Source organism: Cynocephalus volans, chromosome 2, assembly GCF_027409185.1.
Source record: "Cynocephalus volans isolate mCynVol1 chromosome 2, mCynVol1.pri, whole genome shotgun sequence".
Taxonomy (NCBI): domain Eukaryota; kingdom Metazoa; phylum Chordata; class Mammalia; order Dermoptera; family Cynocephalidae; genus Cynocephalus; species Cynocephalus volans.
Genome location: NC_084461.1, coordinates 188,209,144 through 188,226,820, shown reverse-complemented (window position 1 = coordinate 188,226,820; position 17,677 = coordinate 188,209,144). Strand labels below are relative to the sequence as shown.

Sequence of the window (17,677 nt, the reverse complement as noted above, 5' to 3'; positions counted from 1 at the left end):
TTTATTGGCCTGGTTTGGGTCATGCACCTTCTCTTTTGATGGATCACTGTGACAAAGAAAATACGATACTGTAATTGGCCAGACCTGGGTAATGTGTCCAACCTTGCAGCCCTGATCCAGTTCCACCCAAATTGCATGAACCCAGGGGTGTTGGATTATTCCTCCAAAGAAAGCCAAAATACTGTAATCAGAGAAGCAGGGGAATGGATTCTAGGTGGGAAAACATGACCATCACACACAATGCAAAGTGAGATGAGTTAGATGGAAAGAACAGCCTATGACTAGCTCCTTCAAAAGGGCTTTGCAAGGCAGGCTGAACTGTCTCAGGGACACCTCTCCAGTTCAGCCCAGCTACACTCATTAGTCTCCTATGGGATGAACATATTACTCACCCTGTTCCTCAGCAGTAAAAGAAGTTGCTTGTTCTGTGTGATCTCTAAGTTTCTTTCATTTAACAGCATTCACTTTTTAGGTATTTATTTAGGACCTATTATATGCCAGGCACTGTTCTGGACACTTGAGACAAAGTGATGAGCACGCAATACACGTGGTGCTGATAACACCAAGGTCAAGGGGTTGGATCTTGTACTACCTGTACTACCAGCCAGCTGCCAAAAAAAAAAAAAAAGTAATAAATACAATGAGCAAAATTCCCTGCTTTCATGGAACTTACCTTTTCGTCAGGGAGGAGACAAACATGAAACAAAATAAATAAGTTCTATGTGTTATGAAGAAAAATGTAGATGGGACTATTGGATGGTTTAAATAGGTGGTCAGAGAAGATGATGCAGACAAAGCACATGGAAGGTGCTCAATCTATGGTACCTACTTTTTATTTTTTATTTTTTGGCAGCTGGCCAGTAGTACTGGATCCAAACCCTAGACCTTGGTATTATCAGCACCATGCTCCAACCAACTGAACTAACTGGCCAGATACAGTATCTATTGTATTGATCTCACTCTCCTTACTACTATGGTCACAGTTATTATCTGGCATATTAAAAGCATTTGGTCAGCAAGCCACCAAGAGAAACTCAAAAAACAAAACCAAAAGAATTTGGTGACCCCTTGATGTCTCCAGCAATTAAATGCCATCAGCTTGCAGTACAAGTATAAGGCCAAGTAGATCCTAAACTATTTTTTAAATTGAGATATAACTCACATACCATAATATTCGTCCTTTTAAAGTGTACATACAGTTCGGGCCGAGCCCGTGGCGCACTCGGGAGAGTATGGTGCTGGGAGCGCGGCGACGCTCCCGCCGCGGGTTCGGATCCTATATGGGAATGGCCAGTGCATTCACTGGCTGAGTGCCGGTCACAAAAAAAAAAAAAAAAAAGTGTACATACAGTTCAATGGTTATTGGTATATTCACAAGGTTGTGCTACCATCACCACTATCTAATTCCAGAACATTTTCATCACTCCAAAATGAAACCCTGTGCCCGTGAGGAGTTGCCTCTCTCCTAACCCAAAAAGAAACCCTGTGCCAACCCAGTTGTCCCTCTCCCCAGCCCTTGGCAACCACTAATCTGCTTTCATGATGATTTCTTTCTTTTTTATTTTTATTTTTGGTGGGTAAACAAAACCCTTGACATTGGTGTTACAAGGCTGCACTCTAACCAACTGAGTTAACCGGTCAGCCCTAATCTGCTTTATGTCTGTATGGATTTGCCCATTCTGGACATTTCATATACCGTAAATGGAACTACATGATATGTGGCCTTTTGTGTCTGGCTTCTTTTACTTAGCATTCTTTTTTTTTTGGCAGGATAGGGATTTGAACTCTTGACCTTGGTGTTATAAGCATCATTTTCTCCCAAGTGAGCTAACCACCAACCAGTGTGTTGTTTTTGCGGTTCATCCATGATGTAGCCTGTGTCAGTATTTCATTCCTTTTTACGGCTGAATAGGTTCTAACCTATTTTCCTAGCCTAATTTTTCATTATTCCTTTTTCAGTGGAGCTGCGCTAAACTGCTTGCCCTTTCCAATCACACTCTGCATTCACTGAATTCCCATTTTTTCCTCTTGGAATGGTTAAATCCCCTCCTCAGACCTCTGTCTCTCCACCAGACCTCTCACAAATATCACCTTTTCATGAAGTGCCTTTGAGTGTTCTCCAACCCCAGTGGGTCCCATTTCCCCTTCCCAGACCTCTCCTTTATTTCAACTGAGTGCTTATTTTTTCTGTACATCTACTTAACTCTCTTACTGCACTGTGACTGCTATGACGTCACTGACTTTTTTCTATCCTTAGCCTAGTGTCTTGAACATAATGGGTGCTCAACAAATGTTTGTTCACTTGCATGGCACTGCCATAATCAAGTGTTTCTAATCCTGGAACAACTTTGCCCCCCCAGGGGACCTTTGGCCATATTTGGACATATGTTTTTAAAAATTTGTTTTTTCTTCTTTTCTTTTTGTTGGAGACATTTTTAGTTGTACCAATGTGGGGTGGGGGCAGTGTGCTACTGGCATCTAGTTAGTAGAGGCCCGGAAGCTGCTAAGCCCCCTCCAATGCACAGGACAGCTGCCCCCAACAAAGAATTATCCTCCTCAAAATGTCAATAGTGCCAAAGCTGAGAAACCTTGCCATAAACGAATTAGTGCTCCTTTTAAATAGGTTAGCAAAAAGAAGTCAGAAGAAATCAGTGTACCAGTCTGGCAGAAAATCTCACAGGAAAATTCACACTTTTGCGGGGGTGGGGGGTTAAGGAGCTTGGAGTGACTCCAGTGCAAAGCTCTTTCCTAATGCCATAGAGGTGCCCTGCGAGCACAGATGGCACTTTCATTACTTGTTCACCTCTGAGAATGGCAAATGACCTCCCAGGAATCCTTGAAGTGCTAGGAATGTAACTCTGTTAAGGAAAAAAACTCAGGGCTTTTTAAGTCTAGCAAAATGTCAAACATGAATTGTGCTCCTGAGGGAGGGCAGGGGAGGTGTTTGTCAAAGTACCCTCTTCTGGCTTCCCCACAATGGTGAAACTTCAGAGCTGGCTCTGGAATAAATGATTCAGGGGAACCTGAGGCCTTGTCTCCTCTCCTTTCCAAAAAGTGCAAAGGAGCTTTGAGAAAGGATTCTGTTTGTAGTTCACAGTGTGCTTTGGTGACAGCGCTTCAGTGAGCAACTCATTTGCAGGAAACTCATTTGCAGGAAACTCATTTGCTGGAAACTTAAGGCACTCATATCACTTAACTGTGAAAACAGCAGACCCATCAGAGCAGGGGTTATCAGCTTTAGAGTCACATCTTAAATTCCTACTCCTCTCATCCAACTGGTTTTTGTGACTGACATGGAAATTAGGCAACATATGCCTTGAAAATGAAAAGTACAAGCAGTTTGAAGGAGTTTGGCGACGTACAGAAGAGGGGTTGACATGCTATTCTAAAAAGCTTGTCCTTGGGGTAGAATTACCTGACAGGCTGGCTGGAATTTGGTAGTAGTGTGTGTGCTTGAAAGAACAACCTCTAGCACAGCTGGCAGAGACATAAATGCCAAGCAGAGGAATCTGAGAGGTATCACCTCCTCTTCTGGACACTCTCCAATTCTTGTGCCATGAAAAATAACAAGGTGCTATTGCATTATTGCAATTGCTATACCTTTTATCCAGCAAATAAACATTTTTTGTCTATATATTTGATAAAATGCCACTCACTATGTGAAGTGATTTATTCAGTCCAATTTTGATGAAGACTTGTGAGGACAGAAACATATAGAGGGAGTGCTTGGCACACACTGTGAACTGCAAAAGCATTTAATAATGACAATAATGAGAGTAATGGAATAATGGGTGTTGAGTGGATGGGTGGCAGGATTTTAGGTATATATATATATATATATTTTTAAAGATGACTGTTAAGGGGATCTTAACCCTTGACTTTGTGTTGTCAGCATCACGCTCACCCAATGAGCTAACCGGCCATCCCTATATGGGATCCGAACCCGGGGCCTTGGTGTTATCAGCACTGAACTCTCCTGAGTGAGCCACGGGTCGGCCCAGGGTTTTAGGTATATTAAAAAAATATACAAAAGTCATTTAAAGAACGAGACGGAAATCCGCAAAGTTAACTACAGTCCTGTCAAAAGTGTTCTGGAAAAGGACCAGTGTTCCTGGGTGACATATGTTTATGTTTCAATGAACTAAAAATTATTCCAAATTGGATTACTTGCTCCAAAGCTCAATTTTTTTTTGTTTGTGAACCCCATTCATACACTCATCTCTTTATTTAACAAACATTATTTTCTTTTATTATTTATGGTTCTCACTCTATTATTCCTTCTTTTATTCAACATTTACACACTTCCCTACCGTGTGCCAAGCATTGCATTAAATGCAAATAATACAATGGTGAATGATCCTTGCCCTTGGGGAACTTAGAATCTAGTAAAATATTCATCCATTCTTTCATTCATTCATGGAATTGTTTACTGTGTGTTCTGGGGATACAGCAACAAAAAACACAGGACACTCAGATAGTGGAATTACATACTAGTGGGTAGAAGAAAGAGCAAGGGCAAAGGTCTTGAGGCTGCTGTGAGCATGTCTAGAGACCAGTTAGCAAAGGGCATCAAATGGGATGGCAGAGGTATGCAGGGGCTAGATTATGTACCACTCCAGCAGGGCATGGTATGTAACCTGAGTGTATATATACATTCATATACACATACAAATGTACTATGTATATTTAGCTAAACTTCCCATTAGATAACAAAGTCCCCATCAGATTTAGCTGTTATTCAACCTTAATAACTTCAGAAGCGAGTTATATATATACATATGTATATACAAAAAAGAAAGCTGCTTATAAAAAGTCAATATCTGGAGAAGGCTACATGATATCTTCGTTAGGGCTAGACTGAGATCTTTTTTTGTTTGTTTCCTACAGTTAATGGCATATTTTTCTTTTTTTTAAGTACCATATTTAATTATGAAACATTGAGCACTGAATGCTTTGCTCTTCTAAGATCAGGGACAAAATTAGGATATCTATTCTCACCACTTCAATATTGAACTGGATTCATGATTGTGAAGACAAGTCCCAATATAGGCCATCTGCAAACTGGATCCTGGGCTGAAAGCTTTAAAAAACAAACTAGGATAGCTGACTTTCAAGGGCTGCTCCCTTGATGAAAAGAGGTGGCAGCTGTGGCAGGAGAATGAGGCTTCATCTTCGCAAGTCTTCGGCCCTCCATATACCCCGTGGGCCGTCAAGCCAGAGGCAGGGAGAAGACCTGCTTAGTCGGGTGGACCATCAAGAAAATGAAGACTTGGGGGCTGAGCCCGTGGCGCACTCGGGAGAGTGAGGCGCTGGGAGCGCAGCGACGCTCCCGCCGCGGGTTCGGATCCTATATAGGAATGGCCAGCGCATCCTACATAGGAATGGCAGTGAGTGCCACTGGCTGAGTGCTGGTCACGGAAAAGACAAAAAGAAAAAGAAAAAAGAAAATGAAGATTTGGGACAAAGAAATTTGGGGCTTGGAATTTTTACTCTCAATTTGACAGAAACATCTGCAAAGTTTTAAACACTTATGTATGACATGCCTGGCCATGCCTATATCTCCAGCGCTGTCCCCTGACTCTGAAAGGGACATATAACATTTTCTCAATTTTTCCAAAAAGACTATGCCAAAAGTCTTTTCTTTCCAAACAGATTGCCACCCTAATCCTTTTCAGTATATTAATTGTGGCAGCGTCACTAGATTTGTGTACCTGTTTCTCAATACGTATATTACAGAATATATGACCTCAATCCTTGTTTGTTTCAGGTTTTCATTTAAAGGGATGGTGGTGTTAGTTTTTAAAATAGCCTCTAAAAGATATGGTTAAAATAGAAGAGAAAACCCTCAAGCAGCCCACCTGTAATTCTCAATAATTTAACCTAGGTGTCACACCTGGGAATCCTAAATCTTGGGTCCTGGGCAGCCAGGTCAAACCCGACTACAACTCTCAGACTACAATTCCTATGAGACACTACATTCGCACCCTCTGCGCACGCTCGACCTCGGTGACCGCATAGGGCAGAGAGCCCGAGGGGGCGGGGCTAGGGCTAGGGCTGCGAGTCGTGGGCGGGGCCAGAGGCGGGGCCAAAGAGGGGGCGGTGCTGCTGGAGCGGCCCGGAACACGCTAGTGGAGCAGAAGATGGCGGCGGCAGCGGCGGCCGCAGCCGGGACCGCAGTTGGGCTGAGGTGGAGGAGCCGCCGGCTCTGACCTCGATCTGGCTCCAGTGCGCGCAGTGGAGCGTGTGCGAGGCCCCGCGCGTCGGGCAGGAGCGGCGGCGGTCAGTGTGCGCCGCCCTGAGGAGCGCCCCGGCGGCGGCGCGGCTGCTGCTGAGGAGAGAGCCGGTTCCGGGCCTCCGCGTCCTCCTGCTCCCCTGGCCCCCCGCCTCCTCGGGGGGGCGGCGGCGGCGATGTTCTCGGTCCTCTCGTACGGGCGTCTGGTGGCCCGCGCTGTGCTCGGCGGCCTCTCGCAGACCGACCCCAGGGCCGGTGGCGGCGGTGGAGGCGACTACGGGTTGGTGACGGCCGGCTGCGGCTTCGGCAAGGACTTCCGTAAGGGCCTCCTCAAGAAGGGCGCGTGCTACGGGGACGACGCGTGTTTCGTGGCCCGGCATCGCTCAGCCGACGTGCTCGGTGAGTCTCCGTCCGGGGTCCTCCCGTCCCAGCCCCGGATCCGCCTCCTTGGGACTCCCCTGCGCGGGGCTTCCCCGCTTCCTCCGGGCGGCAAGCGGAGCCAGAGAGCTCACAAGTAGGGAGCGCTTACTATGCGCCAGGCGCCGTGCCAAGCGCTCCCAGGCGCGTTTTCCGCTTGAATAACCCCCATTTTAGAGATGAGGAAACGGAGGCGCAGAGCGGTCGAGCCACGTGCAGAAGGTCACAGCCTGAGAATGTGACCAGGCTGCCCTAGTCCAAAGCCGTACTCTTAGGTCACTTTGCTGTGCCGGCCCCGGGCGACCTCGTACCCTCCTCGGCGACACCTGCAGGCTCCTCACCTCGCTCTGGTTCCCACCCCCCTCCCTCTGCTTCTCCCGGGAATCCCTGCTTCTTCGCGTACTCCTGACGCCACAGCCTGGCCACACGCTGTGGGATCCCAAGCAGACAGACTGTCGTGAGCCCCCAGACAGCCTAGCCGTATTTTTTCGCCGCCTCGATTGTGACTAAATCTCCATCTTTTTCGGAGTCTCGCAGTGAGAGCTTCTGGCCTGGTTAAAAAACAAAAAACGGAACAAAACTCTTTTAGTGCATTCTACCAAATTGATCTTGTCCGTTTGAGGTCAGTTGGGGGCTGGCAGAGAGTCTCCTTGACCTGAAATAGAATGTTCGAACCTGCTTGTAGACTGCAGCCCATAAAGCTTTGAGAATTGGTCAAAGCCTTTTCAGGCCACAGGTGCTTCCGAAGGCCTATTCCAGTTATGTCTTGAAGGAGATGTTGTCATTGAATTTGGGTTCAAATGTCATTTTGGTTTCAGTGCTCAGGTGAGACTGAGTTTTTGGTTACTTTAAATTTCATGTGCTAAGGCGAAATTTGGCATGGGAACAAATGGTTCTGTAACTTTTTAATGATAGTAATTATTTTTAAATCTGATCTCAGAATAATTGCCTAATATCTTTGGTTCTGCCACATGTAGTGTTTGTGAACATGGGACTGGAAAGGTTGTTCTTAGTTTGATTTATGAATGATCCCATTACCTGGGTTGAAGAAAATCATCTTGTGTTTAGGCAACACTGTTAATGTTAACCTTTGAGAGAGGGAGAGAGACTCTTTAGGAGATTGGGGAGTTTACAGATTGAAATTGCATAAATCCATTCTGAAGTCAGCTTGACCCACTCAGTGTCTTTTTTTTTTTTTTTTTTTTTTTTTTTTAGTGGGATAGTCGGTATGGGGATCTGAATCAGTGTCTTTTTTAAAGGATTGTCAGTAGCTGTCTTTTTCTGTTACATTTAGAATCGCCTCATTCAGTGCTTTTGTAGTCATAATGCAACAGGATAGGGGATAATGAGCCATTGAGATTCACTTTATAAATCTATCTCCTGGCTTTTGTGAAAGATCTGCGATTTGACTGATAATTTGGGGGGTATTTAAATATATTGAATCCCTATGCTAAAGTTTGATTTTACAATTTTAGAAGCCTACCTTCTTAGTGGAGGTGGGATATTTACAAGGATATGGGGAATTTTGGTCAAACCCATTCTAAAAAAATATAATTTCATGTCCTGGTGTCCTGGCAGAAATGCGGCCTAGTTTAATGCTCAGTTTTGCCACTTAGTAGCTCTGTGATTTTGAGGTCTTGGGTGGAGCCGTTTTGAGTTTCATTTTCCTTATCTAGACTACAGGATGAAGGGATTGGACTACCTGACCGTTAAGGACTATGGCTTCTGACCATCAGATCATATTTGCCTTTGTTTTGAGTAGGTGTTCATTTGCAACTCAAATAGCAGTCATTACTTCCTATCTCATTCACATGGGCACCTTCAGTAGATTTCTTCTGTTTAGTATTTAGCACTAAACCAATTGTTTTTAACTTTCCTTGGTTCACAGCCTCTGAGGATCTTTGTCCAAGGGCTCTCTCCTCAGAAAAATGTGCACAGAGACAAAATTTTGCATAGACTTTCAGGGACTTCACTGACTCCATAAATTCTATCCATGTACCACCTATAAAGGTCCATGCATGGCAATCAGATTAAGAACACCAGCTCTGTACCCTTCCTAAAAGGAATGCCACCAGGCACAACCAGACAAATGGTTGTATATGTGACTTAGGGGTGGTTCTTAGCCATATTGACAAATATCAAGGACACACGTGCAAATGGGGGGATGGGGATGTGAGGGACAGGTTCTCCAAGACTGTCCTGTTGTGGAGGAGCTCTTCCGGAAAGCTATCTTGGGAGCCACCTGAAACAACTTCATAAGTTGGCCTCATTTGATTCTTGGCTGCTGTGAACCAGTTCATTTGGTGGTGACTTCTATTTTATTGACACCATCCCACCATAGGCTGGTCTGATAATCATTAGCTGTGAAAGAGAGGATGAGTCTTTTTTTTTTTTTTTTTTTTTTTTTTTGGCAGCTCGCTGGTTCAGGGATCCGAACCCATGATCTCGGTGTTCTAAGCTGCACTCTAACCAGCCAGCCCTTAATATTTTAATACTACTTTCTACAGATAATTCATTTTCTTTGTATTGACACGGTATTTATTGTTAAGTGCAACTCACTGTGGTCATCTAGGACTCCTTGACCGAAATGAAAGCTGTTTATTTCTTTTTGTGCGAGAAAGAGAAAACTGTTTTGTTTCTTTAATTTAGAATTGATCTGTCCTATTAGTCATGCAGTGACTAATAGTACTTGGTACTTCACATTTTTATAGAGTCCCCAGTAGATTTCTTTTAGGAAAAACCAACTATGGTGGGTGTGGTGAGACATAGGAACCACTCCTATCCCCTGGAATATTGGCAGAGGTGCTTTCTCTTTATTAGGTCCAACAGGAATGAACCAGTACCAGCAGGAACTATGTACACTTTTCTTGTTCCTTCTTCTCGGTAGCTAATCCCAAGTTCTCTTACTGTATATGGTGTGGCTTCCTAGGTACACAAAAATATGAGAGCTGCCTGGTTTAATTGCTGCACTTCCCACAGCCCTAAGCTACTTAACAATAGACTCGAAGACTTGAGAATTGTAAGACTTAGAAACCTTGGAGTCCAGTTCTTTCATTTTACTGATGAGAAAACAGTCCTACAGAGTGTCAAATGACTTTCTTTTTTTTTTTTTTTTGTCTTTTTCGTGACCGGCACTCAGCCAGTGAGCGCACCGGCCATTCCTATATAGGATCCGAACCTGCGGTGGGAGCGTCGCTGCGCTCCCACCCAGCGCTGCACTCTCCCGAGTGCGCCACGGGCTCGGCCCTCAAATGACTTTCTTAAGGTTACTCTGTTATGGGCAGAACTTGGACTAGCACCTAGACTCGGCATTCCAGTTCTCTTTCCGTTAACACCACTGGTCAAGTTTTCTTGATGAGATATGTGAATTCAGAACCAGTCTGTCTCCTGGTACTTTTGTCCTCCTAATGCTTTTCCAGCACTTACGGGTGTGTGTTCATAACTTCTTTATTCACTCTGACTCATAACTGAAATGCAACAAAGACTCCTCTGCATACTAAACCACAGTTTAAGAAACCACTTATTTAAAAAGTGGAGGCATGCTCTATGCCATGTAAATTCTGACCTCTGAATAGAGTTGTAAAGCAATTCTTTAAAACTGTGGGATGTTTATTTAAGCTTGGTTTAACTTGAAACCTAAAAATGAACTGAAAAAAACAATTTCATATTCCAGCCTTTGGTTCGGATGTTGATTGTGGTCAGGATTTTGAAGTGTTTTTGTAAGTAATGCCAGTCTTACAAGTAGTTGTATAAAGATTATGTGAATAATATAAAGTTCTCAATTTTATTTAGGAAGTGAATGGATTAGGTAGAGTTCGTTGTTTTCAAACAGTCGTGATAATGTTATTACACTTGATAAAACTATTCTGAAAGTGAGTTGTCCTTTTAAAAAAGTAGTCACCTTGAGAGAGCGTATGTGTATGCACTAATTTCAGCCTTTCAAGAAGTCCTGTTTGGAAATTTCCCTCAGTTAGATTTCAAGGGGTATCAGGAAACCAATCTTGTTATTATACAGTCAAAATTTTCTAAAGTCAAATTCCAGCTTTTGTCTACCTGTTGATAGCAAACGTGACTTTGAATGAATTTTACGAATTGAGATGTATAATTCAAATGCCATAATATTCACCCTTTTAAAGTGTGCAGTTCAGTAGTTTTTACATTCATAAGGTTGTGCAACCACCACCACTATCTAGTTCCAGAATATTTCATCACCCCCCAAAAAACCCCTTACCCTTTAGCAGTCGCTCCCCATTCCTCTCTGTCCCTATCCCTGGCAACAGAAAGTAGATTCCGTCTCTGGATTTGCCTGTTCTGGACATTTCTTATAATTGGAATCATACAGGATGTGGCTGTATGTATCCAGTTTCTTTCACTTAGCATGATGTTTTCAAAGTTCATTCATGTTGGAGCATGTATCAGTACTTAATCCCTTTTTATGGCTGGTTAATATTCCATTGTGTGAATATACAACATTTTGTTGATCCATTAATCTATTGATGGCCATTGGGTTGTTTCCACTTTTGAGCTATTGTGAATAGTGCTATGCACATTCATATGCAAGCTTTTGTGTGAATATATGTTTTTAATTTTCTTGGATGGGCTGGCAGGTTAGCTCAGTTGGTTAAGAGCATGGTGCTGGTAACACCAAGGTCCAGGGTTCAATCCTTATATTGGCCTGCTGCCAAAAAAGATAATTTTCTTGGGTATATACCTAGTAATGGAATTGCTGGGTCGTATTGTAATTCTGTTTAACTTCACAAGTTGTTTTTTTACATAGTTATTTTTATTTAGTTTTAAAATACATATAATTTATATAAGGGAAATTATTTTTTAAATTGCAGCAATCAAACGTGAGTTCTGAGATCAATCAGTACCTTAAATATGCCTGATTTCATAATAATCTGTGTGCTTTCAAGAGAAAATTGTGGAATGTTAAGGAAATGTGAGAATTGTGGGTCTAGGACTAATAGAAACGGCATGGTTCAGGAAGCCACTGACTTAGTCGCTCTCTGTCATTCTGTAGTAAATAAGACTACAGGGTTGATGGATAGAGGAAGTTTGCTATTTGCTTATTATCCTGCTCCTTGATATTTTTCTCACTTTGCTGTATAGGTGTATTGTACTTTTTATAAGGTACTCATCAGTACCTTTATTTTAAAGGTCATTTCCTCGTTTATTGTAGTTTAAAACCTACTTTTCCTTCATTCACAGGTCTTCAATCTAGAGATTCTCTAGTTTAGTTTTAAATTTTCCTAACTGGCTTCTTTCAGTTTGTTAATAATCTCTTTAAAGGGTTCTGGGTGAATCTTTTTGTAGAGCAAATAATTGAATATACTTTTGAGAGGACACATTTTTGTAAAGAGGTTTAAAATTGTAGGGGAAAGTAGGATGCAGATGGAAGCTGGTTGTGGAGGTTGGGGGTGGAGGGGGGTACTGTGGGAGGAGGCTGTTCCATGAACTTTAGCACTACTTTATGAAACTAGGCAATACATAACCTGAATAGTTGCAACAGTGTTCAGATGGAGTTTGTACGAGTATGTGACTTTAGAAGCACTACACCAGTCAGAATATGATCTACAGCCATGTCCTTTGAATAGATCAAACACTTAAGTTCAAGCTAAATGTCAAATTCATTTTATATTGGTCCTCATGCCATTAGAGAGGCCTTATCTGTGGTTTTAGGTTCAGAATTTTAGGAAAATACTTTGGAAAAGTAAATTAACAGTATTTTATTTCTAAAGAAATTTGAGTTTTAAACCAGAAGTTTTAGTCAGTTGAAAATAGAGTACCTTGTGAGTTTGCTTTCAAAATTAGTTGTTTACTTTGTCTCTTTTTAGGAGGTGTTGCCCTGGATCCTAATTTTTATCGTTAGTAATAAAATTTATGTATCTATCTTGTTTGGGAGTGGTCATATACTTAAAAATCTGATCTTTTTAAAAAAAATCTCCCTGAGATCTAAAATCATTTGTTTCCTCTTGTTAAACAGTTCACAAAATTGCATCATAAATCCAGACTTTTTGCAAAAGCTGACCTACTGCAGAGGGCATTAGGCTGATAACACACAACTTATTATTTATTTAAACTTGAGTTGGTGATCGGCACAGCTCCTTCAATTTAGTTTAACATTTTTAAAGAAGAAAAGAGATGCTAAATGTTTTTGAATAAGATTCCAAACAGGATTTGGGGGTGGATGGGGGGCAGGGAACCAGAAGCTTTTCTTTAAGGAGTGAAAGTACTTCATTCACTCTTTCTTCTAAGCCAGTTATTCAGTATCTAACACAAAATACAATTCTACTATCAACCAGTGCTTTAGATTTTACAAAGCATTTTTATGTTGTATGTTATTTCTTTATAACTCTGTGAAGTAGCTGCTCTTATCTCCACTTAATATGAATCTGTTTCCTCATCTATAAAGTTAACTCATCAATCAGTCTGGAACAGCTAGTATTGTAGTTGGGACTTGAACCTAGTTCTTTTTTGCTTGCGTGTCTAGTGCTTCCATATAATGGTTCTGTTCTGCACTTATAAAATTAACACATGTTCAGAAAAGTACCATATAAAGCACCTGTAACTCATAACTCAGCTGTAGTCATTGTGGTTCTCTCCAGCCTTTGTGTATATAGTTGTGTGTATATACATTATAAGACAACATTAGGTTAATGTGTGTTCTGCTCTGTAATGCTTTTTTTAAAAATTGTAAGTTGAGCATGTTTCCATACTGCGTCATATTCTCCTGCATGTATAGTCCATAATGTATTAAACCAGTCCTCTATTTTTAGTTATTTAGATTGTTTTTAATATTCTGTTATAAATAACATGAGTGAATATCTCTTTACATCTGAACATTTCCTTAGGTAGTTCTTGAGTCAAAGGCTATGAATGTTTGCAAAGCCTCTGATACAAATATTACTGTAGGTTATACTACTTTGTGCTTTCCCAACTGTTATGAAATTTCTCTCATCACTAAGCTTATTGTTGATTTTGAGTCTGTCACATTTAACAATATAAATTTACTATGTTCTTAAGCAGTTGTTTTTGAGGTGAGTAAGTTTGTAGCTGGTGAACAGTTCTAGAATTGATTGAATTGTTGGTATGAATCCCAAGGACTATGAAATGACTGCAAAAACTTTGCCAGAGACTACAAAAGTGACTTCCTACAAAGACTGCTTTCTGTTGAAGGGCCTAGTACTATTTTTACTCAGGCCAATTCCAACATATTTTTGCTCCCCCCCCCCAACTCATTAATTGACTGTTTTGAAAAGGAGGGGAATTAATCTCTTTTTGGACTACTATGACTACATTTCTCTTTTTGGACTACTATGACTACATTTCGGTCTTTCAAGGATGCCATCATCTAGCAAGATTTTTGACTTATCAGAATTAGTCTGTGCTGTCATTCGAGGTAGATGCAAAAGGTTGGCTGTGCTGAATGAAGCAAGCAAAACATGCTTCTGTTTTCATGTCTATGTTTGGATAGCGGTTTTGGATAAGAAAATAGATTTAAGCTTTTGTCATAAGAGCTAGAAAACTGTTTATAGCCTCTAGGTTGACCACTCATTGGTAATATGGTCATCAGTGTTTCTGTAAAATGATAAAGTTTATACTGGGATGTCTTATGCGTACCTTGTTTTTAGAAATCCATTTCTCTTGATTCTTGAGAAGCCACTTTGATATTTTCATTGTTTTTCTTGTTAATATACACTGAATTCACTGAATAATCAATGGTATTCAAATAACAAAGTTAGTGTGTTTTGTAAATACTTTCTGCACATTAAATTATTTATAGATAATTTGAATTCAGAGAAGTAAATTAGTACTAATCTGTAACCATTTTTTATTTAGGATTTCAAATTGAAAAGTGGTTGACCTGACTTTTTGTTAGTGGCTTAAAGGGAAAAACTTTTCCAACATTTTAGTCAGGTGGTTCATAATAGAGTAAAAGGGAGAAGGGACAGTGTTTCTACTCTGAATCATTATTGAAATTTTTCCAAAAATATATCCGAAGTTACTTCAAAAAGTTCATCAAAAATAGAATTGAAAGATAATGTTAATCTTCTTGTGAACTTTTGAAGCACTCTCATACCTGTGGCAGTGTAGCTGGGGATAAATTGGGAAGCCTGAAGAGGAGACTTTGCTTCAGAACTAGCTCTTGTAGTGAATGTAATATTATATGTGAAACATAAAGTATAGCCATATTTTTAACTTTTATCTTATAAAGAGTTTTTTAAACAGGCTTCTTTTTCTTGCAGTGTGATTGAGAGTCCTAGAATCTTAGACCTGAGAAAGGGACTCTAGAGAGAATTTGTCTTCCTACACCTGATTTCACAGATGAGAAAACTAAAACTTAGAGAAGTAATTTGGTCAGTGTCCTGGGTCCAGTTAGTAGCAAAGAAAGCAGGGAGTGTTGTTATCTTCAGATTCTTTTTCAAATGCTCTTTCCGTCAGCCTTATGTTTTAATGGTCTAGGAGAGGAGCATCTTGTAGTGACCTCCAACCCAGGGCACAACACTTTGTGCAACACTAGGATCTGATACTGCGATCATTCTCTTTTTGGAGTTCTTGGATGGAAGTTCGTATACCAGAGTGTTGGTATTCTAACTTTTCAGTGCAGTCAACTGAATTCGTTGTTTACTGGTTGCTTTCTGTTTGTTAGTCCCCGACAGGTGCTGTGGAGAAAACCAAGATGAACAAAACAGACTTCAGCCTTGAAATTTCATAGTCTGATGGGAAAGACAAACATATGCACAGGAACAGTATAAAAGAATATACATGTGTTATGGAAGCACAGAGGCAGGCCTCAAGAGATGGGTTTTTTGGTAAATTGAGGAGAAAAATGGTAATGAGGAGAAAAATGGTAAGACTACAGGATTGAGGGATCAGCAAAGTCACAGTAGATTACCCAAATTACAGTCGTTTTGTGGCTGGCAGAATCGGGATAGGGGCACTGTTGAGAATGGGTGTTAGAAAATAGGTTGAGACCAAATTGTTGAAGGTCACAATATAAGGAGTTCGGTGTTTTTTTTGTTGTTTGTTTGATAGGAGGCTACAGAAGATGTTTTTGCTTTTGTTGGGTTTTGGTGTGGTTGTTTTTGAAGAGGCAGCACATTCAGATGATAAAAAATTCAAAAGGTATTCAGAAGGGTGCACAGTGAAAAGTCTCCCTCTCACTCTTGTCTCCAAGCCACAGTCCCTCTCCCAAGAGGCAGCAACCAATGTTATTAGTTTCTTTTGTTTTTTGGGGGGGTTTTTTTTGTCGTTTTTTCGTGACCGGCACTCAGCCAGTGAGTGCACCGGTCATTCCTATATAGGATCCGAACCCGCGGCGGGAGCGTCGCCGCGCTCCCAGCGCAGCACTCTACCGAGTGCGCCACGGGCTCGGCCCCAATGTTATTAGTTTCTTGCGTATACTTCTGATTAATGTTTTTACATATACAAGCAAATAAATGTATATACACAGAATGTGTTAGACTGAGGAGTAACATGGACATAGCAATGTGGTAGAAAACAAATTGTTACAGAGGATATAATGGGAGGACAGGAGGCAAAAAACCAGTTAGGAAGCTGCTGAAATAGTCTGAGCTAGAAGGGGTTTTACCCAGGGCAGTGGAAAGTGGTTGGGCTTCATACACATTGCAGACATAGAATCAACAGGACTTAGTGATAATTGGACACAGAGGATGAAAAGAAAGAGGAATTGAAGTTGATTTTGAGGTTTTGCCCCTGGAATATTCCTTAAGGTTTCTAGCCTAGAAGTATGGGTGGGTAGTTGGGCTGCCATTGATTGGGTGGAGAAATGCATGAGGAAGGATCAAGTTTGAGAATGGAAAAAGGGGGATTGCTTGGTGCTAGGGGCATTTCAGAGGCAGAATCATCAGGCTATGGAATGCTTGCATCCAGCTGGCCTTTACTGAGTCCTGAGTGTGAAGGTAATGACTTGCTTTAGAACCACATGTGCTGGAAGACTCAGGCCTACCCTGGGAAGATTGACTCTGGTAAGGTTGGGGTTCCACAGGTAATGTCAGTGTTGGCAAGGGTTGAAAACAGTTGTGCCAGGTACTAGACCAGCCACTGGGGTAAAAAGATAGTTAGCAATATGAAAGACATTCAGCTCTCTGGGACTCACAATACAGAGGGGGAGAAAGGAGAGGGAAAAATTGCTATTAAGGCACTGGAATTGCTGTAGTGATCTGAGAGAAAGGTTAGGCCCATTTATGTATTACTGGTGTTTTAAGATTTTCCATTTAAAATGAGAAATCAGAGCTGGCTGGTTAGCTCAGTTGGTTAGAACATGGTGCTGGTAACACGAAGGTCCATGGTTCAATCCCTGAACCAGCCAGCTTCCAAAAGAGAAATCTCTAAGTGTGAACCCAGACACACAGCGGGCAGCAGGCACTGGAGAGATATTTGTTAAATAAGGTTACTTCAGAGGCACTTGTGGAAGAAAATAAAACAATTCATTTCTTCAGAGCACAAGTGAATCTTTTTTTCCTTGCATATTTTTGGAGACAAATATTTGCTTTATTCCGTAGTACTTGAAAATGCTACTGTGGAATGTTTAATGGAATATTTAATGGTGGTGGATGTGTGACTGGAAAAGCTGAATGGACTGCTCATCTTTTATACATTATCTGTGAGTAGCCATTGCCTTTTGGTTGTGACCACAGAACGGTGTTTGTAGAGCTGGCAGCCTACAGACAGGCAAAGACTCTTTTTTCTGATTGCTAGAGGCTAGACTGGTCTATTTGCTGCTACTTGGTCTTTTTTTAAAGGTAGGCATAACTCATTTACTAAATGGCTACTGTGAGCTGAGCACCATAGCTGGCACTCTGAACACATTAATTATCCTTGTTCCTCACACCAGCCCTGTGAAGTTGATGATGACATTCCCATTTATGGGTGAAGATACTGAAGCTCATTGAGCTGCCCAAGGCCACCTTTAGTACACATCATTCTACTACTGAAGCTGGAGTTTGAACCCAGATCTATCTACAGAGTTTATGCCCTTGCCCATTATACCACACTGCCTCC

The 17,677-nt window shown here is 41.4% G+C and overlaps 1 protein-coding gene across 1 annotated transcript in view; it reads left to right on the top strand.

The window, feature by feature from the left end:
- Positions 1-6,125: 6,125 nt before the first annotated feature.
- PPTC7 (protein phosphatase targeting COQ7) overlaps positions 6,126-17,677 on the top strand; it is a 37,784-nt gene continuing 26,232 nt past the window's right edge. The window contains exon 1 of the mRNA XM_063087045.1: positions 6,126-6,631. Coding sequence (XP_062943115.1) covers positions 6,409-6,631 — 223 coding nt within the window. The 5' untranslated portion in view covers positions 6,126-6,408. The remainder of the gene's footprint in view (positions 6,632-17,677) is intronic.